This window comes from Rhinolophus sinicus, linkage group LG10, assembly GCF_036562045.2.
Source record: "Rhinolophus sinicus isolate RSC01 linkage group LG10, ASM3656204v1, whole genome shotgun sequence".
NCBI lineage: Eukaryota > Metazoa > Chordata > Mammalia > Chiroptera > Rhinolophidae > Rhinolophus > Rhinolophus sinicus.
Genome location: NC_133759.1, coordinates 31486406 through 31512162, shown reverse-complemented (window position 1 = coordinate 31512162; position 25757 = coordinate 31486406). Strand labels below are relative to the sequence as shown.

Here is a 25757-nt window from a genome sequence, read left to right as displayed (position 1 = left end):
AGACAGGACCCCGTCGAGACCCCCCAATGAGCTGTTACAAGAGAAACAAGAAGGAGCCTTGCCCCTCCTTCCTCCTGTTTTGAGAGAAGCTGCTGCTTTCTCCTGCTGCTCCCTCTCACCTAATTGTGAGAGAGGTCCAGTAGAGCCATAAGATCAAGCTCTTTCTGCTCAGCTCATGGAACAGTTTCACCACGAGAGACTCTCTCCCCCAGGGAGGTGCATACTGCACCTTAGTCACCATGGGACTATATGCTTCGGCTGTTTTGGGACAAAAAATTTCGGTTTGAAGTCATTTTCTGACATAGTGATTGAGTTTCACAGACCGTGTCTTAAACAATGTAACTTCCTTGTGTATAATCAATAAATACCGTCAGTCGGTCCGATTCAGGGCTCCAGTCTTTTAAGTCTGCGAAACCCTTGGCCCGCTGAGATTTAACTGCATTGAGTCTCTGTCTCTTTATTCTAGTTTAACCCTCGCCGCCTCCCTCGTCTTCCCACTGCTTGTGTTGTGCAGGTCGCAACATCTGGCGCCCAACATGGGGCAGCTGGAGAAGGGAAGGTCGACCCAGAGTCGTGAGGTCTGCAGATACAGCTGAGGGTCTCCGGGCTGAGGGTCTCGGAGCATCCGTCGTGACAGCTACTGGGGTAAGGAGGTAGTTTTTGAACTTGGAGAATTTTAACCAGGGTCATTCAGAGAAGTCAACAGAGAATAACTACTAACACTTTCGTATGAAAGAGTGTAAATGTGTGAGTGATTGTTTATAGTCCTGTGGTCTTCGTGGCTACAGGACTTGAGTGGGCTCGTCACCGCGGTTCCGTCACCACGTCATAAGGCATAACGGCAATTTGGGGGTCTCCCCAACCTGGACCAGGACTTATACGGTTACACCTTTAGCTAAGACGGGTGCTAAGTTCCCGCGAGGGGAGTGGCCGGCGGAGCATCAGAGTGGCGATTGAGTGAAAGTCCTTTTCTTTCCTTTCCTTTTCATTAACTAACATGGATAATACAGAAAGCAAGTATAGACCATATATTTGCCTGCTTAAGCAGCTTCTTAAAAAAGGAAAGCATTAAACCTCAGAAAAGAAATTAGAAGAACTCCTTAAAATAATTGAGACTCATTGTTCCTGGTTTCCAAACCTGGGAAGGTTAGATTTAGATAAATGGGAAGCAGTTGGCCAGGACCTCCGTGATTTACATGCTAACGGAGTTACCTTTCCTGGCTCAGTCTGGGAAACTTTTGAGAAGGTTCGCTCAGTTCTAGAGCCCTTACAAACAGATTCAGAAGAAGAAAAAGAAGAAAGAGAGGAGGATACTAAAGATTCCCCTAAAAGGATAAAAAAGGAATTAGCTGAGGATGAGGGGTCTGAGTCATTTTCCACAATTATTCCCAGAAATCTTTACCCAGATCTAGAGGAGTGTTTCAGGGAGGAATTTCCTCCTCCTGCTCCGATTCATTGGCCTCCACCGCCTTGTATAGAACAGGTGTGGAAGTCTCCTAAAGTTCCCTATGGGAGCAATAATCCTTTTAATAAGGACGTCCCTAAGGCAACCAAAAAAGGCTTACGCTCATCATTGTCAGCTATAGAGCGTGGTATATATCAGGCCAGACTAGAAGGCGATATAGATGCCCTTGACTTTCCAGGACCTCTCAGACAGACTGCTCCACCAGATGATGACAACCCTGAGGGACTCATGAGGCTACTTATGAGCCTTTTCCTTTTAAATTGCTTAAAGCATTAAAACAGGCAGTTTTGCAGTTTGGGGCCACTTTTCTGTGTACCATTGGCCTCAATAAAAGCATCACCGATGGTAATCAGATGATTCCTGCTGATTGGCACGCTCTAGCTAAAACCTGTCTGACTCCTTCCCAATTCCTCCAATTTAAGACTTGGTGGGTTGAGGGAGCAGAAGCACAGAAAAGACAAAACCGTGAACGTGAGTTAAGTATTTCTGCTGATGAACTTCTAGGACAAAGACAGTGGGCTGAAGTTCACCAACAATTAACCATAGAAGAATTAGGCATTGAACCGCTTAAACAAATTTGTTTAACTGCCTGGGAAAAGATTGAGGTCGAAGGAAAAACTCATTCCTCTTTTCAAAAAATCCTGCAAGGACCACAAGAGCTGTATTCTGATTTTCTGGCTCAGTTACAAGAGGCAATTCATAAACAGGTTAACAACCCTGTTGCTGCAGATGTTATCTAACAAATTATGGCTCATGAAAATGCTAATAAAGATTGCAAACGAATGATTGGCACACAAAAAGGAAAAACGGATGCAATGGGCTATCTCCGCTTGTGCCAAGAGGTAGGGACAGAAGACCATAAAGCGGCTATGTTAGCCAATGCTATTGCAGGTGCATTTCACAAGAAGGACAAGTTTTCTGGCACTGGCTATAATTGCGGCAAGGCCGGACATTCTAAAAAGAATTGCAGAGTTAAAAATAAGAACAATTCTCAGTCACAGCAGCCCGCGCCTCCCCAGGGTGCTAGGCAACTCGGGGTGTGTCCACGCTGTAAAAAAGGAAATCATTGGGCATCTGAGTGTAGATCTAAATATCATAAAGATGGGACTCTGCTTCAGGGAAACGGGAAGCAGGGCCAGCCCCAGGCCCAGACAACAACCGGGTCGTTTGTGAGCCAGACAATGCCTCAGGCCGGAACGTTTGTAAACCCGGCAATGCCTCAAAATTACCAGTCAGCGCCCCCTCCTCAAGGTTATTAGTAGAACAATTAACTCCTGCCATTGAAGAAAGTGCTGCAGTTGATGTTTGTACAGCTCAGGATATTTTATTGCTTCCAGGAGAGGCACCTCTTCTTGTGCCCACAGGCATAGCTGGACCAATTCCACCAAACACGGTTGGACTTCTCCTTGGTCGCTCAAGCTTACCATCCAAGGGAGTTACAGTCCACACTGGGATAATAGATCCAGATTTTAAAGGAGAAATTCAAATTGTTATGTCCTCCTCAGTTCCTTCGTCCGCTAAAAGGGGAGAGAGAGTTGCTCAGCTTCTTTTAATTCCTTACATTCCACCTAAGATGCGAGGAATACAAAAGAGGAATGGAGGATTTGGGAGTACCGGCTCTGCAGGTACTTTCCTAGCAAAAAAAAATTCTAATATTCGCCCAGTATGCCATGTTAAACTCCAAGACAAAAAATTCTTGGGGCTTATGGGTACCAGTGCGGATATCTCTATAATTTGTTCCCATGATTGGCCAAAAAATTGGCCCACCCAACAAGCTAATATCAATGTTGTTGGAGTAGGTGAGGTCCGATTCGGGGCTCCAGTCTTTTAAGGCTGTGAGACCCGTGGCCCTCTGAGATTTAACTGCATTGAGTCTCTGCTTCTTTCTTATAGCTTAACCCAAAGCCGTCTCTTCTCGCTTCCCCACAGCCTGTGTTGCGCAGGTCGCGACATTCCTCCATTGGCGCTGCCCTTGCCTATGGGAGTTACCAACTCCCACCTTCTGGCTATCCCTCCTTTTATGTATTAGCCTGAGAGATAGGACTAGAGCCTTCCATTATCTTGGAGCATTATTAGAGAACTCGAACTAACCAGATCAAGAAGATTCTCCCTTTTCTTGGGTCCAAAAAATGCCCTAGTAGTAATGGTAGTATCTTGCCACCTTCAGGCACCTCATTCATGATTCTTCCCCACAGCTTTGTTCCCAGTGACTGTAAGAAATAAGAGCTCCTCTTAGGGAAAGAGGCAGCCTGTGAAGTAAGTTTCCAGAGGCTCAGGAAAGAATGTCATGAGCATTCTACATACTTGATATCTCTCCTTGATAACAGCTAGTCATCTTATAGTTACCATGCCCAACTGCATTTCTGAGCTTCCCTCTAAAATACTCTAATGCTGCAGCCTTCCCCATTTCTGTTCCTGTCAGGTCCTGACTTCCAGTTGCTCAGGCCAAAAACCTTGGCGTCATCCTTGGTTCCTCTCTGTCCTCCTACTCCAGATAGTCCAGTGTCTCTCATAATCAGACCAGTTAGTAAATCCTATCAGTTCCTGTTTCAAAATGAATCCAGAATCCCACCACTGTCACCATTTCCACCACTACCACCCTGGTCCAGGCTCCCGCAGTCTCTTAGCTGAGATGCAATAAATAGCTCAGTAGCCAGAGTGAGCCAGATTGCTTCACTCCTCTGCTCAAAACCTTCTAGTGGCTTTCTCATCTCACTCAGAGTGCAATCAGTGTTCTTCCACTGGTCTACAATATCCTGAACGATCTTCCCATATACCTCACCAAACGCCTCTCTTACCTCCTTTCCCTTAGTCATTTCATTCCAGCTACATTGGCCCCCTTGATCTGCCTCAAACATACGAGGCACATCCCACCCCAGGGCCTTTGCACTTGCTGTTCCTTCTGACTAGAATGCTCTTTCTTCAGATAGCATGTCTCCCTCCCTCCTCTCCTCTAAGTCTTTTCCCTCAGGTGATCTTTTCAGAGAGACCTACCTTGACCACCCTCTTTATAACGGGGAGCTAACCTTTACCCCAGTTCTGTACTGTCTATCTGCCTTCTCTGCTTTGTATTTTTTTCTTAGCACTTGTTATCTTCTAGCATTCTCTACTTTTTCTAATATTTTATGATTTGTCAATCACTCCATGAATATAAGGTCCATAGGGCAGGGATTATTTTCACCATTTTTGTTCACTGATCTCACTGCGTGGAACAGTCAGTGACTGGCAATTAGCAAATATACAACAAATACTTATTAGATGAATGAATAGATACCTTGAAAGGCAAATAAAAAAGAAATATGTTAATGTTACACAATTCTATTTAAAATATATGTGCTTGTTCCAAGAATTGGCACACAGTGAAATTACAACCTAATTTCTCCACGTACAAGATCACTTTTGTGATTTTTGGTTGTTTTTCAAGATAAAGCTCCAATTAAGTGTAGTTCCCAGTATTTCTCATTATATTTGCATCCCTACCTCAAATGGCTTGGCTATATGGGGCCTGTATGACCATCTTTGGATAAAAATAACCTCTTACATGTCTCTGAGTGGGAAGAAACAAGCCCCCTTCTCCCCGCTTTTTAATTCTACATGAAAGGGACTGTGTTTCCTGCTGTCTTCTGTCACACTTGCACACTGGGGCCATCTAGAAAGCAATGGAAATCTACCCGCAGCTGTGGAAAGCCCCAGCTGCCCTACAGCCTGCATCAGTGAGGCCTTGGGGAAGCATGACTCCAGAGGCCCTCAGCTCCTCAGAAGGTCTGAGCAGCCAAGACAGTGCTGTTCAACGGATGTCACCGTCTGCTGTGGGAGCTAAATCAGAGAGACAGCAGCAGCGGAGGGGATTTTAGCCTCCTGTTCTAAACAATATTTTCACTTCACAGCAGAAAATTTGAACATATTCTCCCTCCTAGAAAAACAACAGGCGATTTCTCTTCAGGGAGAGGGAGAAGGAATGAGTTTCCACTAGTGCTGACGAGTTGTCAAGTTGAAAAGCTCCTGTATCCCTATGGCTTTAGAAGGACTAACCAAAAAGTATTTCTCCCTTGCCTTGGAGCTGATTGGCCTTGCAAACCATTTCTCTGCTCAGTAAAAGTTCCCCAGTAATGGCTACACATATATTTTTGTTTCCAGATTAATTAACCACGTAAGGAGTATGCAACTGAAAGCAAAGGACTTTGGTGTGTTCAGGTCTGCTGCCCTACTTGACTTGGAGCCCACTGGGGACAGAGGACCTTCCTTAGTCATCTTTGCATCCAGCACAGTCCTGGCACAAGACAGCACCTAAGCACATTTTTAATGAGCGCTTACTACATGCCAAGTGCTGGGAAGGCAGCCATGAGCCTCTGACCTCACAGAACTCATGTTCTAGATATTAAATCAGTAAACAAACACATAAGGTAATTTTAGACTTTTGTCAATGCTACAAAGAAAACAAACCAGGGAAATGGAAGACAGAAAGCAGGGCTGCGAGAAGGGGGTTTGGACCCCTATAAGGGTGGAGGTAGAAAAGATGTTTCTAGGGGATTTGGTACAGGCCCCCTGTTTGACCACTGGGCCCTTCCTTTGAACCAGCTCCCCTATCTTCTTGATAGACCCTAAACCAGAGGAAGCTGGGCCTGCTTCTAACATTGTGGGGACATGGCTAGAGTGCAAATGGAGACCCATACAGGTCTGCATGATTAAAGCTATGAACTTAACTAACACACTGTTAAACAAAATATGATCTATCTTCTTACCTTCACAAATTAACTTTACAAAGCCCTGGAAGGTCAGGTTTGCGTTCGGGCTTCTCAGACTCCTCAGAATTCTGCAGTGGAATATGGCAGAGCTGGGTGAGCCAGCCCCTGGACCCTTATCCCTAGCAGTTGGCCTATCCCCTTCTCTGCCCAGCCTGGCTCCACCTCCCACTGTGAGGGGTTTTTGTACACACATTTGATACCTCAGCCCCTATGTCCGGGATCCACCCATGCCTTCCGCAAATAGCCACTCTGTGCCCGTCCCCACCCCCCTCAGGCTTAGGGGTGTGCGGGCCAGCAGCACAGACCACCTGGGAGGAAGGACCTGAGGCAGAAGCACATGACTCCGGAAGTGGGCTTGGGCCGTTTGGGCAGAGAACTGCAGGTCCCATGGCATCATCTAAGCAGGTACCATGGAGACACAGGCTCTGGGTATGCAAGTCCCCTCGGCCCCACGGACGTGTTCCTCCATGGGGAGGGATGTGGCTGGAGGATGACCAAAGTGGCACCCTCTACAGCACGGGCCCAGTGCACCCCTCTTGCCTGGGGCCTAGGGACGGTACTGGAGGAGGAAGGCTCCTTTTGCTAATTTAACAAAGGAAGAGCTCTCTCCGGGGTGGGGCCACGGATGACATTTGAATGGAGACTTGAATGGCAGAGAAGAGTCATCCATGCCAGAACCTGGGAGAAGAGCATTCCCAATGGTGGGAAGAGGAAATGCCCAGGACCTACAAGCTCTGTATGGAAGAAAAGAAGACTGGGGTGGTTGGGGCCTAATTCAGAGAAGAATGACAGGAGACGAGGCCAGATGCTCAGGCAGCGGCAGGGACCTCGGAGGCCAAGGTGAGGCGTCCTGACGTGATCCTGGGCACAAGGGGAGGCTTTGGAGGGTTGACGTGGTCTCAGCCTTGCTGCTATAATCAGATCATCCTGTGTGAAACGGATGAGTAACAACGAGCCACTCTCGAGAGCAAATCACCAGAAGCACCACTCAAAATGTTCCCGTGTTCTTTACATAAGGATCCCGGTGATTAATTCTTCCCCAAATTTCAGAACCAAGAAAAAATGAACTCTCCTCCTGAGCTGGCTTCTGTAACTCATAGCGTTTCTCCTCTTATCTGGGCTGCCTGGAAGCTCCGGGCTGAGCCGGTGCTTATCTATAAACTGTTCATTTGTGAATCTGGCATCCAGTCCCAATTTTATATCTCACTACTCACATAGGTTTTCATAAACGTTTTTCAAAACAGCATAAATTATAAGTGAATAACAATAGTAATTATATATGTAAGTAGTTGCAATTCAAGACACTGGTATTGGGTCAGTAATTCCTTTGGCAATGTGCACGCAGGAAGCTTTTTGTTTGTTGGTTTTGTTTGTTGGGTGTATTATAATTTGGGGGCAGGTAGCAAGAAGATTTTAAATGCCTGTTAGCCTTTGCTACTAAAAAATTATAGCAACTTGCTGAGAGTCTATTTCTAATCTTTACAAATAAATGTGTGAAATGTCTTTTCATGGCCCTCCCACCTTTATCACAAGAATGTCATTTAAATGTTTTGAGATAAACAAAAGGTGTAACGTATAATACAATGAGCCCTCACATATCGAATCCCCAGTTTAAGGAATCCCGCATTAGCAAATACGGCTGAAGCTCCATGAGTTTCCCTCCTACATCATAACCCCCTCCCAATTCCCAGTGGTAACCACTACTCTGAATCTGGTGTTTTCTCATCGCCAAGCATTTTTAAAATACTTTTACTATATATGTAAATATGTATCCCTCAGAAATAAGTGGTACTGTTTTACGTATTTTTACACTTTAAGTAAGTGGTATTATACTTAGTTTTTTGCTTGCCTTTTTTGCTCAGAATTGTTGATATATATATATATACCCTTTGTTTCTATAGGTCATTGATTTTTACTGTTTTTATTCCATCGTGAATTCTCATGCTTAAGTACACATCAGTACTTAAGTTAGGATGTCCCTAACGTCACACCCACTTTTACTAATAGAGCTTTTGTGAACATTCTTGCACACATCTCCTTGGATTTAATATATCTTAAACTACAAAACATAAACATGCACAGAAAACTGAGCTTTTCAGACACAAGTTTTACATTAAGTCATTATTTTCAGATTGATTTATCATCACTCATATTTGACCCTTTATAATGGCTTCAAGATGGATACTTTATAATAAGAACATGCAATCCACGGAGGGATAGAATGATTTAAAAAGCAGAGTTATGACACTTTTGAATAGTCCTGTATGGAACCCAAGGGGTCCTCTAACGGAACACACTGATTTTATAGACAAGGAAACTGATTCCGGAATGGGGAGGGGGCTTGCCCAGTGGTGAACACTGGACTACAGAGAGTGTACCCTACACTGGCTCTCCCCTGTGATCGACATATGTATGAAATAAGTACAAATCAATCCCCTTGTTTTCCTCCGGTTCTCTAAGCTCCATTAAATAATGCACCGTGAAATGTGGACCACTCGATGAGGTCCTTCCTGGCTGAATTACAATGATGCCTCCCATGATCAATTCAAACCACATTTTTCATTTCTCAAAAGTCAATTTCACCACAGCTTTGCGGAGTAGAAGCAAAGTCAGAAGATAAAATAGATTTCCTAATGAAACACAACAAGAATAACTGGATTTGCAAAGGAAAATGAAATTGCAGAAGGAAAAGAAACTAGAACATAAATATGTATGGAGGAATTTCTCAGAGCAAGGATGAGCTCTTACGATCGGGAAACGATGGGTGTCCCTGGAGAAGAGTGGATTTTAAAAGCCTCCTTTCATCTGGAATCCTGCTTCCCCAAGGACTCCCTTCTTGACCACACTTTGGTCAGGCTCCTCTGAGTCCTCGTCTCAACCAGGCCTCATTCCTGCCTGCAGTCCTCGGCCTACCGTTGGAGGAGGTAATCAAGAAGAGGTGCCACCAGTTGACCAAAGAACTGCACCCGGAGCAACCAGAGGCTCCTCACGTCCTCCTCTGTGATTGGAAAGTACTGTCTCCCCACCGTTCCCGCAGTGGGAGCTGCTTTTAAGAACACAGCTTTGAGAGAGTAAGGTGGTCACAACCAGATGGGTGGTATACGTAACTGAATGCAGTCAAACCCTCTGTATAAACATTTATGATTCGGCAGGTGGGTATGCAGAACTACTTGTCTTGTGGCTTCTAAGACAAGCCTCGTAAGTTCCCTTGCTCATCAAAACTGCCACCTACCAATCTGGAGTCTCCCTCTTTCTTTGGTCTGTCCTTGTCCTCTGTGCATGGGAGCTAGTTTCGTATTTCACCCAGGAAGTTCCTGAGATTGCGAACCAACACCTACCGAGCCCAGCTCAGCAAGAATCCCTCCCCCCTTTATACCTAAGCAAGTTCTGCTTGGTAATTTTCCATTCACTGACCCCTCATTCTGTCCTTTGGCTATAAATCCCCAGGGTTGTTAAGTGGCAATTGCCTGCCTTAGGTTCAGTCCTGAGCGTGCCCACCACAGCCTGCAGCTGGTGGGAGTAAGGCCTTACCTCATTATTTTCTGTATCAGACGAGAAGCACAAAATGGGAACTATTTCCTGAAGGCCTAGCATTACAGTTTCAGTCCGGGCTTTGAGGCATTACAACTTCGTTTGCAGTTAAGCCATTTTAAAGGTTCTCTACAACTTCTCCATGTTCCACTGAACAGTTTCTGAATATTGCTCCATTCCAGCAACGTTGGGATTGTTAATATATGTGTAGGAACCAGGACATTTTTATACCTAATCCTGTGGGAGGATTTCTTCGCCATCAGTCCTTGTAAATGAAGGGAAGTAGAAATGCTAACTTAAAAAATTCACAAGCCGAAGTTGACAGGTACATTTTCCACCTCTCTGATCCAATGATGCCGGGACACCTACATTTCCCTCAGTTTCTTCCTAAGGACAGAGAAACATGACAGATACCAGTAAACACACACACACTCACACATTCAAGGTAGGAGCAAGAGCTCAGGCTAAGAGCCTTAGGAAAACTAGTTAAGCAATGTTCTCCTTTTCAAAACATAATCAAAAGGACAAGACAGAAGAGCAGGTCTTAAGAATTTTGTCACCTGATGAAGCTGTTGAATGTGTCCTCTGTGTCTATACCTAGGAAAGGTGTTTGCATTTAAGAAATAGGTTCAATATGAGTAAAACGGTATGTTCCTTTAAAGCCTGGGGGGACATGTGGGGTTAGCTTTGTGAGTGATAGATACAAATTAAGGATACGTGAGAAAAGTTTCTAACATGCTTGTATTCACTTTAAATTTTGCTCTAATTAGGGATCATTAAAAATATGATGATTAGGAATTAGGCTATTTGTATGCTTAATTCATGCCTTCATTTGCATTAAAAAGTTCTATTTGCATAGAAAATCAGAGAGGCATAATGTTTCTTTCCTTTTTCAAGAAATTAGGCTGTTAGAACTATGTGTTTATAATAACCATCAAACTATTGTCTACCTGGTGTATGAAAGAAAACAAACAGCTTTTTGAGAATTATCTTTATATATATGTACATAAAAAGCCATAAAAATCTTTATGCCTTTGTGCTGATGACTTAAAAAGAAATATGAACATGGGAGCTCAGAGAGGGTTGTCCCAGGACCACCGAATACCAAGGCTTTTTTCCACCAAAGATGCTGAAGGAGCCGTTCGAGTTTCCTGGAGAAGAAGCATATAAACATGGTCTGCTCCAAGGATGCCTCCGGTGTGTGATGGGCTGGCAAGTCGTGCCAGTTATTAAGCTGCTGCCTCTGCTCCAAACCCACTCCCCTGTACTCAGGCCCCAAGCTCTGCTGACCGTATTTCAGCTTTGCCCACTGCTCCCTACTAGGCTTCTTCACGGTGGGTGCTACAGGGAGAAACCTGCAGGGGACAAAAGGGACTTCCCTCTAGTTCCACTGAATGGCATGCTGACAACACAGCTTCCTGCCAGCAGCAACTGAATCCCACGTGCGGTTTCTCCAGCATGTGCAGACCCAGCCTTACTGCCCTTCCTCAGTGGCACGGGCACCAGTGGGGACTCTCTTTCCTTCCAAAGCTGGCACCACCCCCAGAGCCCCTCCTTCAAGCTCAGAGACATCAGCACAAGCCTAGCAGTGGCCCCTCCTTGAGGTCTGCATCCCTGCGCCCTGGGCCTCCCCTCTTCTAAGCTTTCTGGGAGAACTAAGGAGCACCTAGCATGGCGCAGAGTGCCTAAGTTAGAAAACCCAGCCAATAGTGATTGCACTTAAATTGAATCTTGAGAATCCTCAGGTGCAAATAGAAATAGTTCAAATTCTAAAAGGGTCCCGAGACAAAGAATAGATCATCCCATCCAGAATAGAATGGGACATGCAGAAGACTACCAGCAAAATGTATGCCACACAAGGAGGAGAAAGATCTAGACCAGACTGTCATACTGTAAGAGGGTATGCCCCAATTCTTAGAGAAGGAGGTGGAAATTTATTGTGCTAACTCTCTCTCTCTCTCATCCCCTGCCCCCTTTCATTCAACCATCAGAATTGTTTCCATATTCTGCATTTGTAAACTGTTCACATGCCAGTGGGGTAAAGTTGAGCACACCCACCAAATCCTTGAGATGGTTTTAGACAGCCCTGAGTTAAGAACCCCCGCCATGTTTTATTATATTGTTTCCTGGCAATTACGGATAACATTCTACCACGCAAACATGGGCCAACCACGCCCTGGCCGAAGACAGATGAAGTTCCACACTAAGTTACTAACGGATGTTATTCTGTGTCCTGCTTTTCTCAGTGCATCTCTAACAGTGATGGTACCGAACGCTCCTCGATTAGGAGTTGACCATAAAAACAGAAAGTCAAAACACTGTTAGTTAATTACTGCGTGGCAGTAGGAAAACATACTCATCAAACCAGCCAAGGGCATCCCTGTCATTTATTCCTCAGAGAATGTAAATCAAAATCTGCCTTCAGTTTTGCTAGTCCCTTCTTCAAGGGTCACATGCTTTTCACTTAAAAATGAGAAGCAAACATTTCATTCTAATTAAAATCAACAGATTGTAAATTCTCTAGGTATTCCAAGCTTTACCTTTGAAGAGAGTTAGACCCCTAGAAAACTGCATGGCTTCGTTCATGCAGGACAGCTCTTTATCACCAAAGAAGCCATGTTCATGAAATTTATTTCTGATTCCTGCAAAACTATTATCGAGGAAGTGAGTTCACTCAATATGTTCTCTATAAAACACCATGTGAGAAGCTCTGTCTTCCTTGAGGAACTGATAACACGTTCACATCTTGATCATGAGAATTAGGAATTGTATCACATTTCCCTTTCTTGACTTGGCTTCCGGGAAGCTCGGAATACCCTCACCCACAGCAACTATGTCCACACACTGACTTCCTCACTTTTTCTCAGACCTTTATATTCTCTGTGTTATTCTATTAATATTGCATTTGGTGTTAAAAAGTGGATTAAATGAACGTCTCTCAGGTGTTGGAGGCAAACTCTGATCAGCAAAACGTGCTATTCATATGCGTCAACTGGTGAAGTTGATTTTTCAAATCCTTTTGACAAAGAGTGAGTTAGGCATCACTGGCTGAGGTGCTGCTGGCAGGTGGGAAACTGCGCACCACGAGAGCCAGGATCTAGGCACAGGGGGTGGACCAACATCCTAGAGGGAGTGAGTGAGTCAGGCTTGTCCTGCTATCTGTCACAGACGACACGAAGCAAAGAAGTTTGGTAGCCACAGCTTAGGACATTCCACGGTCATCGCTGTCCTCAGTGAGAAGTCTTTTGGGAGGCATTGTATGGTACCGCCTTGAGATATGCAAGTACCTGCAGGAGACTTATACCTCCCCTTCAGGACCAGGGGAAAAGGCCATTAGAAAGTACGTGCACTTCGGATGATGAAAACATCTGATGTTATGGTCTGAATTGTGAACCACCCCCCCCAAAATTCATATGTTGAAGTCCTAACTCCACAAAGTTCAGAATGTGACTGTTTTTGGAGATAAGACCTTCAAAGCGGTGATGCAGTTTTAACAAGGCCCTTAGGGTGGGTCCTGATCCAATCTGACTGGCGTCTTTTCATGAGAAGAGGAAATGTGGACACACACACAGACACCAAGGATTGCACAGCTAGAGAAGAGACCAGCCCAGCTCCTGTCGACACAGGCAGACAGAAAACACCTTCTCTGTGCTATGAAGTTTAAACCCTAGGACTCTAGTATTCTGCCATTTTCTCTGAGGTTTGGCCCATAATTCTGTACGTGACTCCGCCCAGAGAGCTTCTGGCTGTTCCCTTCCCACACTCAGATCGCACAGGGCGACTTGCCCACCCATGCCCCTCACACACAGCTGCCACTCCCTGGCTCTATCTCACCTTATCTCTAATCCAAAATAACATTCATTTAGATGATTTCTTTGCCAATGTCTTCACATTGTACTATCAGAGGGAGCCTGCCTCATCCCCAGGGTCCCATGAGTGGGGAGCCCAGATGTGACAGTTTATTCCATGGCTGAGAATTGAAAGGGTCAGGCTGCATGCTGACTTTCTTTTTCTAATTTGGGAAATTGAAAGCTATTAGAGTCAAAACTCAACAAATACAGCAATAAACAGACTTCCTGCAGATCCTGTAGTACCTGGTGGTGTTGTCAGCACAGAACAGATTGTAGATATTTCCAAATAACATAGAAACAACTGTGTTCATTATTATAATTATATTGTATATATACTTAATTGTTTCAAAATAATGCCTATTGCCCCCTGCTGGGAAAAGTACAAGTTTACCACCATTCAGACATGGTCTTAATAGCAATCAAAGACATATATTTGATTTATGGCTCTAAAAAGAAAAAAGCATGAACAAAGAGGAATCAACAGGGGAGGCCAGATGGCTCAGTTGGTTAGAGTGCGAGCTCTCAACAACAAGGTTGCCGTTTCAATTCCCGCAAGGTATGGTGGGCTGTGCCCCCTGCAACTAAAGATTGAAAACGGGAACTGGACTTGGAGCTGAGCTGTGCCCTCTACCGCTAGATTGAAGGACAACGACTTGGAGCTGATGGGCCCTGGAGAAACACACTGTCCCCCAACATTCCCCAATAAATTTTATTTAAAAAAAAAGAAGAGGAATAAACAAGAGACACTAGGAAGACTGAAGAAACCTTGGCACTGTGGGCATAACGTCGCCCAAGGAATCCTTCATCTCGTGCCCCCACCTGCCCTTCGCTCCCCAACCCTGGACATCTGTTTTGCAGCTGACAATAGCTGAAAGGCCTCTTTTGGATTGTTTCCTTAGAAACAGGATTTCAAATTTGTGTAGAAAAAAAAGCTAACAGAACATGCATTTTCGTAGTCATTTGGACACCAACTCATAAAGTCAGGGGCCCTTGCATGGCAATTGAAAGGGTAAAGAAAGGTGTGTGAGGAGGGCGGCTGCTAGCATTTATTGGGTGCCCACTTAGTACTAAACAGAGAGCTATTTAATACGTATGCTCATTATTGCTCCATTTTACAGGTGAGACGTGGAGAGGCAAAGGGACTCACCTAAGACCACAGCGTGTGGAAAGCAGCCACATTGCAATATCAGATAGTTCATATTCTAAAATCCACCTTCTGCTCATTACAGCAATTTATGTCTGATGCCCCCCATCACTATTGAAGTGGAACAAATAAAACTAGGGCACAAATGTGTTAAACTTCAGCTGGTATACACACACACACACACACACACACACACACACAATTTAGAAAAAATATAAAGAGAAGACTTTTGGGGGGCAGGTGAGAGCCTGCTGACACGTAATAGATGTAAGCAGAAGCCCAAGAAATGTAAAAATGGCTGAGATGCCCGGCAGGGGAACATTTTATTTTGCTCCTAAGAAAGGGAGGAAAGCAAGAGATACCAAAAAACTGGGATGAAGCTGGGGAAGAAGACCGCTGGGGCGTGTAGTGCACTTTGGGCTGCAATCCGAGATCCCCCTTCAGGACTAAAGACTCATTCCCCAGCTGCTGGGAGCGTCCCTGGCAGACAGCCCTCAGCTGGCAGCCCTCTCTGGGAATCGACCTCTTGCCAGGGCTCACACCCCTCCCAGCATTCCTGCAGCCAGTGACTGGGGGATGCAGGGCTGTCGAGCTCAGCCCCCTCGAGCCCACTTGGGACAACTTTGCAGGGCCATCCCAGCTTCGGCACCTCCGGTGCAGTCGATGGGCCTTGCTGAGACAGTACCAGAGCCCAGCTTCTTCTCTGCCCAGTCCTGCTTCCCTCTCTCCCACCACAAGTATGGATCCCACTCCCCTGCAGGAAACTCTCTGTAGGAAAATCATCTCAGAGCCTGCTCTGCAGTGAGTCTGCCTGCAACAGTTGGCTAACGAGCATTTTTTAAGACTAGGGATGCCTAATGATTAGTCTTTGTGACATGAAGCTTTTACACCCGCTTCCAAATATACGTGTATAAAAACAAGTCTAGTGCCTTTGCAGATGATTTGCGTGAGTAGGAGTATCAGGGAAAATGCATAAAGGGTTAGATTTTTCAGTCTAACCCTTTGGTGCAGAATGGAGACATGAGAGACAAAAGATGAGATAGTCACACTACCCAGCGATTTGCAAATGTCTTGGGAGGGGCTGTGAACTCCTCTAGAACATAGTCTTAAGACTGGAGCCAAAGTTGCCTAGACCTGGAAGGGCAGGCCATGCCGGCTGACAGGTGGATTCCAGGTTCAAGGCTGAGCCTCACCTTCGCAGAGAGGGGTTAAGTCATTCCTGGGACAGGGACACGGGCATAACGGGTCCATGTGATGGAGAAGGCACCATCTGAGCAGTGTGTGGACCTGTCCACCCTTTTGGAAGAGATGGCCCCTCCTCCGAATTTCCTGGCTATTGGATCCACGCGGGGCCACTTGGCCTTCATGCCAGTCGTGTGACTCACACATCAGGTGACCAGTCTCCCTCACTAGGGTGTAAGGTGTCTCCCTTGTCATGTGTCTCACAACACTTACCACCTCACATCTAACAGACTCACAAGAAAAGCACCATTAATTGATTGCAGACCTCAGGGTCTGAGTAAGAAGTCTACCTGGCTCTTTAAAGGGTCTCTTACGTCTTACACGTAAATTTAGAAGCACTGCTCTTTGGGCGAGGAGCCCTTCTTTGTGGGTCATCAAGCCTTTCTTACATACGAGCTTTGGTTGTTGTTCTGAAATTGAAATGCTGGTTTCAATCAGTGGTTGTTTCAGAACTGCTGCCTGACACCGACCTTCCATTAACGAAAAGGCATGTTGGAGGCATAACTAACACCTTTTCAATGAGATTTAGTAAGTGGAGGAGAAAAGAAACATTACTTCATCTATTTCTCCACCGAAGGGTTATTTCAATCAGTGAGACAGACAATGAGCTTTATTCATAAAGCACTTGGAAATCCTGAAATAGTAAGTTCTTTGTGTGTGTGTATATATATATATATATATATATATATATGTATATATATATATATTTGACAAAAGAGAGGCCTGGGCTCTGAGAATGAGATGGTGTCAAAATTCAGATATTAAATGCCCAACAACTCAGAGAAGCATGCAAAAGGGCATGAAATTTGACAGCAGCAGACCTCAAGCATGGATGCTGGCTTTGGCCTTGGGTGTTTTACTTCACCTTTCTGTATCCCAGACTCATGTGTAAAGTAGCTTGGCACGTACTTATGACCACTAAGTGAGAGCAGGTAGGTTCCAGAGCATGATGCCAGGCACGTGGATTAAAAGGCTCCTTTAGAGCTCCTGTGTGTCACTCAGCTCCTACTGTCACCATCCCACCTTGGCAGTGGTTACCAGCCCTGGTTTGAGAATTATCCAGACTTCTAATTGAAATGTAATCTTGCCACTTACTAGCTGTGTGACAGCGGGAAGGTTTCTCAACCTCTTGAAACACAACCACTTTATTTACAAAGTGGAGTATCTCGTCCACCTCACAGGTATGCTGCACACGATATAGAAGGGGTCTGGTTTAACACACTCCCTGGTACAGAGGAGCTGTGCCTTGAAAGCAAGTCTCCATCCACATAAACATGGCTGGGGATTTGGTCCAGTTCAGAACCTAAGCTGACACGATTACAAACCTCCTGCTACTCCCCTTGGAAACATTTTGAGCAAGTGCTTAAAGCTCCAGCATCATTCTGCATAAGTGATTGCTACTGCGCCCAGAGCTGCACATCAGGTTAATGCGGAGAACAATGAAGGTCGTGGGCTTCTTACATTCAGTTTGACCTTCCTCGGTCAAGGTCTTCCCATGATTGAAAGTGCAAAAAGATTTTCTGGACTTGTGAGCCATCATTCTGAGACTGAACCAACTGCATTTGAGCTCCGTGTTACTGAGGGAACCTCCGTGTACCTCCTGCAGCCTCTAAGTAGTGGACTTGTACCCTCAACACAGCACTCCTGCAGGGCTGTGCTCTGACCTTGGCAAGACCTTTCCAAACCGCTGACATGAAGCGTTCAATAAGGAAACTGCCAGCAAACATTGCAGCCCTGCAGCACTCAAGGGAGGTTCTGTAGCCATAGCAGCTGACACAAGTGCCTCCTGGCCAAGGATGGGTCTCTAGGACACACACAAATACATAAACCAGTGTGTCAGGCACGCTCACACAGGCAAGTCCTGAGTGTAGCCCCCGAAACATACCAGGGCACTGGGCAGCTCCACTGGAACCATGTTTACTCTCATTTTCCTCCATCAAGGCTCTGTGTTAAATGCCTACTTACATCAGCAGCAGCGCCCATTTGGTCATGAGGCTGCGCGTCACCACACTGACGTGTGGTCTCTAGGCATTGACCATCTAACTGATGGCACCAAAATCAGCCGTCCTGGGGAGATGATTCCTCCTACAGGGGAGGGACTGACAGCACCACGGGTTCCTTCACCGCATTGTGATCGTTTACACAAAAATCACAGGCTAACTGGCGAAATGCAAAAACAAAAACATCACTACTTGTTAACTTGTGCGAGCCACACCACTTGGCTCCCGATCCCGATAGACAATGTTTCGGGCTGTGTTGCACGTCTCAGTTGAAACCTGAGGCCAAAAGTGGCTTCTTCCCTTCCACTACAAATACAGACTTTGGAACATTTTGTATACTTGACTCTCAAGTGTGTTTACTGAGAGAGATGAAAATATAGCTTCCTAAATTCCAAAAAGCATACCAAAAGCAAGTAAAATAGACCCCACAGTGAAAGACTACATTTATAAAAGAGATTGATGATAGATAGATAGATAGATAGATAGATAGATAGATAGCTAGATAGATGACAGAAAGATAGACAGATGACAATAATAAAAAACAAAATCCAAAAATGTGAAACATATTCTGTGGGGAAACTGGAGAAAAGGCACGTTCATACATTGCTGGTGGGAATACAAAATGACATTTGGAAATAGCTACCCAAATTATATATGGATTTATCCTAAGACCAAGCAATCCTATCTCTAGAAATCTATCCGAAAGATAAACAGGCAATAAAACAAAAGAGATGAATGTTATTCATTATAGTACTGTTTGTAATAACTAAAGACAGGAAAAACCCATATGTCCACCCAGGGAATAAAAAATGGTACATCCACACAAAGGAGAACTTGGAAGCTATAAAAAAGGAATGAAGTACGTTACTATATATTACTATGAAGTAATCTTATGATATATTGCTAAGTGAAGCGACAAAAGTGTGTATAATATGCTACTGAGAGAGAGAGTGCGTTTACTTGAATATATTTAAAAACTGAAAGGATGAGCTATAAAATATTTGAAAAATGTTTCCCTATTGGGAAAGGGAGAGAATAGATTAAGGGATTAAGGATGTAAGCTGGTCTTCTTTAAAATGCCTTTTTGTAGATTTAACTTTGGACCCCTGGAAACATTTTACATAATTAAGAAATAAAAGTAATAAAACAAAAACAATTTCTAAAAATTTGAAACAAATAAGCCTCCGTATACCCACAGAGAGAGTAATGCTTCAGCTAAGTATAGGTCAGTGTGTGAATGTGAGGGAATTACTGAGGGGAAGGAAAGAACTGTGTGGAGGGGCTACAGAAACTAGTCCTTGGAGGCCCCTAGGGCCAGGAATAGTGCCTCTTCCCACCTGCAGCTGGCATCTGTTATTAAACCTGATAATTCACTGGCCACTGGTAAAAAGACACAGAAGGGTCTTGCCTCAGTAGTGGACAATTATCATCCATAGTTTAATTGCTGCCCTGGTCCCACATGACAAAGTTGAAAAGTAAGGCCTCAAAGTATCAAATTGTTTTCAAGTAACTTAACTGAATCCTAAAACAAAACTCAAGACTACTTATTGCAATACAAAAATATCCAGCACCCAACAAGATAAAATTCAAAGATTGCCAGGCAAACCAAGAAGTAGAAAAAGATGGCCTATAGAAAGGGGAAAAAACAAATCAACTGAAACCAACCCAGAAATGGCACAGATGTTAGAGTTAGCAGACAAAATAATTATTATAACTGTATTTTACTTGTTCAAATAGCTAAAGGAAATATTAAACATGTTAAGCAGAGACTTAGAAGATATATAAAAAGACAAATCAAACTTCTAAAGATGAAAACTACCCCATCTGAGATTTTTTTTTAAATTACTGGATGAGATTAATAGCAGATTAGACATCGCAGAGGAAAATATTAGTTAAATTGAAGACATAACAATAGAAACTAACCAAAATGAAACAGGGGTCGGCGGGAAGCCTTAAAAATTGACCAGAACGTCAATGAGCTGTGGGACAACTTCAGGACGCCTGAGATGTGTGTAACCGTAGTCCCCCAAGGGGAGATACACATCTATGCAGACAAGTATTTTGTTTCTCCTGTGCCTCCTACACGAATTGACAACGCAGAAGTGAGTCAGAGTTGTGGCCACCACAAGAAGATCCATTCTTGTCATCCAGAACATTTCTTAGGGCCCAGATGTGTTTCAGGGCATCAACTTCCAACGGGAAACATGGGCCCCAAAGCTCCCCAGACCCTTCTCCGTGGCTTCTCATTCTCAGGCTGAGCTTCAGTGAGGTGGGTCCCATCTCTGGAACTTTGTCCTGCTGAGCAGAACCCCCATTGCTCCCCTGCACTAAGCACTCTGAACCACTGGCAAGAACCTGATTAGCCCCTGAATTCAAGGGAAACTGGAAGTTCAGCCTCAGAATTTCCTGGGCAATGAGCACCGCTAAGAGCAAGTTTTCTGGGTCCAGAAACCTTAGGGACAATTGCTTGTTAGGTGCCTGAGACTTGAACCCCAAACCTGGCTCTCCTTGTGACCATTCTTCTTCTGTGAGGACTAAAGGACTTCGGAACTGCAGGGTCTAACAAATGACTGCTCATGAGCCTAGATCCATGTCCACAACTACGATGTAGGTACAACTGGGCCCATGATGCTATGGACGGGTCCATTTGCATGATATTCTGGACGAGGCGATGCGACAGGGACAGAACACAGATTGCTGTATTTCCAGGGACAGCGTAAGACAGGAGAGATGGACTACAAAGGGGGAGCACAAGGGAGTTTTGGGAGTTGAGAAAACTGCTCTCGAAATCTTGATTGTGGTGATGGTTACATGACTATATGCATTTATCAAAACTGATAGAACTGAATACTAAACAAGGTGAACTTTATTATACAAAAGTGGTGCATTTGTCAAAACTCATAGAACTATACGCTAAAAAGGGTGAGTGTTACTAGGTATAAATTATGCCTCCCTTAATAAAATAAACGGAAAACAAGAAGCTCCCCACCAAAGTGAGGCCTTAAAAAACATAATTATATTTTTATATAATATTAGCCTTTTATTAAGATTGATCCAAATGTGGTTAATCAACATTACGTCAATAAATTTAACTTAAAAGAAAAGATTGATCCCAACTCATGCTCCATGAACAAACTCCTCCCAAAGGAAAAGCCCTCTTGAGTCTGTGCTTCTCAAACTTTACTATGTGCATGAATCTCCAGAGAGTTTACTAAAATACAGAGTCTGAATCAGGAGAGGCGAGACCAGAGTTTCTGCCTTTCTCAGGTGGTATCAGTGCCTCTGATCCGTGGACCACACTTGAAGCAGCATGGCGCAGGACACTGGAGAGATCACTTCACATATAAAGACCAGAGAAGTATTCATTCAGACTGAACAAGCCTTTCCTGGAACATTGGCCTGTGCAAATTAAAGGACCAGTTCCTCAGCAACCGTGTGTCACTAACTATCCTCAGAACTGAAAGTTAACCAGCTGTCATTCCATAGGTTCACTCTTTGGCCTCCAGTGGAAGGAAGCCTGGGGCCAGGCCTGGAATCAACTCCAGCTCATGGTGGAAGAAAGCTCTTTTCAACCGAAAACCAGAAAACCCTGCCCTGAGGAAAGAGGCTTCAGGAGACCCACGAAGCCACAAAGGCCCATCCATCCATCCATCCATCCATCCATCCATCCATCCATCCATCCATCCAGCTATCCATAAATAAACAGCAACCTCTCCTCAAGTGTACATGGCAATGACTCAGTCAGAAAGGAAGTCCGTGCTGATTCCTTGTGATTCTGCTGACATTCCAAGGACTCTGAGTGGCCCACCTAACAACTGCTGAGAGCCAGAGTCCTGCCTGTGCCCCAGCAGGGGAATTTCATTAGTGGAGTGCTTTCCCAGCAGGGGTAAGAAGTGGCCAGTAACAGGAAGCCAAGTGATGGAGGATGGTGAATAGTCAGCTTTTATACTTAACAACTTCACGACATTTTCCCAGAGAATTGGCATTTCTTTGTGCATATCAAAAAAAGAAAAAAGAAAAAAAGCTATATAAATGTTTTCACATTGGGGTTAGGGTTCCAATATACAAAATACTCTGGGGAGCAGGAGACAGCAATGGCTTCTGATGCAGATTCAGGCCTTTTCAACTGAGCTTGTGCACATTCCATTCACTGTTGCATCCAGGAAAACATAGCTGCTATTTTTGTGGAGACAAGTAGAATAGCATCGCATCACGAATCACACCCTTTGTCATTGTGTTCTAATACTGCACTCTCCTAGGGGTCAGGCAACATGGTACTTACTCCTTCATGCATTTCATCTTGGTTCTGGCCATCGCGCTGTTGAAAACTGTTGGTCCTGGGGACATGTCTGGAGCTGCGCTGGTGACAGTCCTTGTGTCTGAAAATCAATGCACAGCCCTTATTGACTTTATCAGCACTCTAGCAACTCTGAGGCAACACTCAAGGGCAATCAGAAAAACAGCAGCTAATACACCTTTGCCACAAGGTAATGCCATGTTAATTAAAGAAGAATTCAAGTATGACATGCACATTAAGGAGATCTGTTCCAAATGACAAGATTACTCACACTTTTAATATGTGCAAGGAATTCCAGGACCAAGCCGCTCTCAAAAAGGCTTAGTTAAACAGAACACTGTTATTTAAAAGATTGGCTTTTTATACTAGAAAGCCGGGGACAGACATATCCATAGAAAAGCAAACGTTCTTGGGGAATCTGTGGCCAGTCGCTTTTAGCAGGTGTGGATATTTGCTTCTGATGAATGAGGAATTTTTGTTAATAAACTTAGTTTTCCCTTTCCCTTCACCCCACATGTGAGCATGAGTTTTTTTGCAATAGAAAGCAAGGTGCTGACCAGTGGGTCATCTGCAGCATTGAACTTCAGCAGAATGGATCAGAAGGCCAAGTTGGGTTCAGAAGGTAAAGAGTTGTTAATGAAAGGTGCATTGCTTTGAAATCTGCTGAGTGAGCCACAGATTTTATGGAGATGCCCTTTATGCTCTTATAAAACATGTTGGAACTGAAGGGAAAGAAATAGTCCACCAACCGAAACAACGCTACCTCCTATTGAGAAGCTGATGCTGGACGCCTAGCCAGAGCTCAGTGCGATTCAGAGCTCGATTTGCACACTGGTCCTCCCTGGAGCTGGGGGCAGAGCTCTTCCTGTGCATTCCCACAAGGTGCCTCACACCCCATCAGGAAAAAAAAATCTTTGAGCCCCCGAATATTCATTTATAAGTTATATCCACATAGTTGTTGTGTCAGAGAAGGAACCCAAGTTGTGAAATTCCCACTCTTTTCCCAACAGATCTCATGTAACACCTGACTGTCTGATTTAGGGACCACATGAAGAAGAGAGAGACAATCCCCACTTTAGGTATCAGTGAAGCTTTTTACATATGTGTGTATATATATTTGGGCCATGCAATAAAATAAAGTACTTGCAACACAATACAACATAATATAATTGTTGGGTGTAACTTCCTCCAAGAAGTCCTCCTTGATTCTCCAAGGCTGGGATAGTTGGTCCTCCCTTGTACTCGCATAGCACCAATAACAGTACTGTTTGCCCTGTAATGATACGGTTACTATTGCTTTTTCTCTTTCTCCCACCAGAATGTAAATTCCATGAGGGCAGGGGCTGGTTCTATCTCATTCACTGGTATAATACAAGGTGCCCAACACACACCTGTGCTCTCTCTAACCAAGGGGCAACTCTACATGCTGTTCATTTTTTAAAATTTATTTAAACTTCATAAATTATTTTAATTATAAATTATTAAGTTTATAAATTTCAGTATAAATTTGTAAATTTATCCTAATAGTTCTTAGATGTCTAAATTTAATAAATTAAATGCAAATTCCAATATTATCACACACACCCTTCTTTTGTACACCTCCTTGGGGCATGCACCCCTCTCTGAACTTCTTGCTGTTATCGATATCATGGAGATAAGCGTTCTTACACTTAACTCTGTCAGACTTTCTGATCTTTTCTCAGTCTAGATCCTTAGATACAGAATTACTGCATCAACAGGTGTGAACTTTGCAGAGGAGACATTACAATAAGTTAAATAGACAACCTGTCCTGCCTGGTACATCTCCTGTTATGCCCTTACGTTAAGACACCAGTACTGGCAACTGATTGCTCCCTTTTTTCTCACTCCTAGAGATGACCCCTTCCCCGTCTTGAGAGGAAACCTGTCCCAGCATTCACTGTCATCAGATGGCAGCTTCATGCGCTTCTCCTTTCTCGCCAGCTCTGGCCATGGTAGCTGCTTCTCTCCAGAAAAGGCTTTGTGGGGGGGATGGAGGGAGGGAGGCATGGGGTCTATTTCATGTTCTTATTGGTTGCTTTTTACAGTCATCTTTCCTGGAACCTGGAAAGTTATTAAAACAATAACCAACTACACCATGCCAAGTAATATACAAGCGCAAGAATCAGCTCTGCCAAGAATGAAAGGAAGGTGCTGCTCTCCTGTCTCTTCCAGAGAGAGCTGGCAGGTCCTGAAGGCTTATGCAAATAAAGGTCAAAGCCATTTCCAGGAGCTGCAGTTTATGTTAATCTAGCCACTGTTCCCCTCAGTAAGGCTCTCAGCACTGCTGGGAAAGATGCTGAGCCTTGAGCCTCAGAGTGGACAATAGGGCAAGTAGAACTTTAAGCAATGTGGCTGGCAAAGCGTGGTACACAGAGCAATTCCTTGTCCCGGGTTTTTTATCGGCCAAACTTTCCCTCTCCATCTACCTTCCAAAATGAACAGCAGTTGCCTTACATCAAAGAAAAGGACAACACATTTGGCAATCATGATATAAACAATTGGGCTGGAATCACAGATTCACTATAAAATCACTGAATCCCAGTGTGTTCTAGACCAGTGCTTCTCAAGCTTTCACGTGATACGAATCACCCAGGACATCCTCCAATGCTGCCATTTGGACCTGCCCACCCAGGGAGCAGATACTGATGTAGTGGGTGTGAGGGGGCTTGGGATTCTGCATTTGTAATAAGCTCCCGGGTGATACCAATGTTCCTGTCCTGGGATCCCATTTTGAGTAGCAAGACCAGCTACGTAATTCGTGGGGCCCAGAGCTACATGACAATGGAGAGCCCATTGTTCAAAAATCAAAAAGAGGAAATCTGATTTCTTTCTTCTGCATCTCTCTCTGGAGTGATTATGGTGTTTTTTTTAATTGGGCATTTAATGTCATTCTCCCTCAGGAATTGGGATAGATACTCTCAAGGAGAGTGAAGGCCCTCACAGGGCCCCATGGGCCCCACCTAACCCTGACCCTCCTGCAGCTGTGCCCAGGCCCCCACAGCGAATGGACTGTGGCAGGAAGTGGGTGGAGGAGAACCCTTCCCAGGGAGCTGGCTGGATGCAGCACATGAGCGAGGCTTCAAGCCCCCGGTATATGTTCCATTGTCCCATCAGACTTCACATATAAAACACAAATTCAAAGGTAAAATTATTAGGAATTTCATTAACCCCCAAGTACAGGGCCCGGTCCTGAGCCTGGGGCCCTTTGCAGTGGCACTGGTTATAGGCCCATGAAGCACTGGTTCCAGATCTCTGCTTTCTTAGATTTTTTTTTTTTTTTTAAATAGATGAACCCTTCATCCCTATGATAATTTTTTAAAACTAATTTTCTCTTCATTAATTTCAACGGAATTTTCTTTCATGCACTTGGAAACAGCATGTATGTGTGAGGTACACACACAATGTCAGGTACATTTGTGGTAGCACACATTTCTTAGGAGAACTATACACCTTTCTCTCCT

At 44.4% G+C, this 25757-nt stretch overlaps 1 protein-coding gene across 8 annotated transcripts in view; it reads right to left on the bottom strand.

Annotated features, from left to right (window-relative positions):
* Window positions 1–25757, bottom strand: part of NEK11 (NIMA related kinase 11) — a 192279-nt gene that overhangs the window by 7124 nt on the left and 159398 nt on the right. For 5 of the 8 annotated variants that reach the window (XM_074312832.1, XM_019725963.2, XM_074312833.1 and 2 more), the window contains one exon: window positions 22261–22357. The exons of 1 other annotated variant lie outside the window; for it this stretch is intronic. In XM_074312832.1, the coding sequence (XP_074168933.1) occupies window positions 22261–22357 (97 nt within the window). 2 more of the 8 variants (XM_074312834.1, XM_019725964.2) reach the window with 2 other exon arrangements.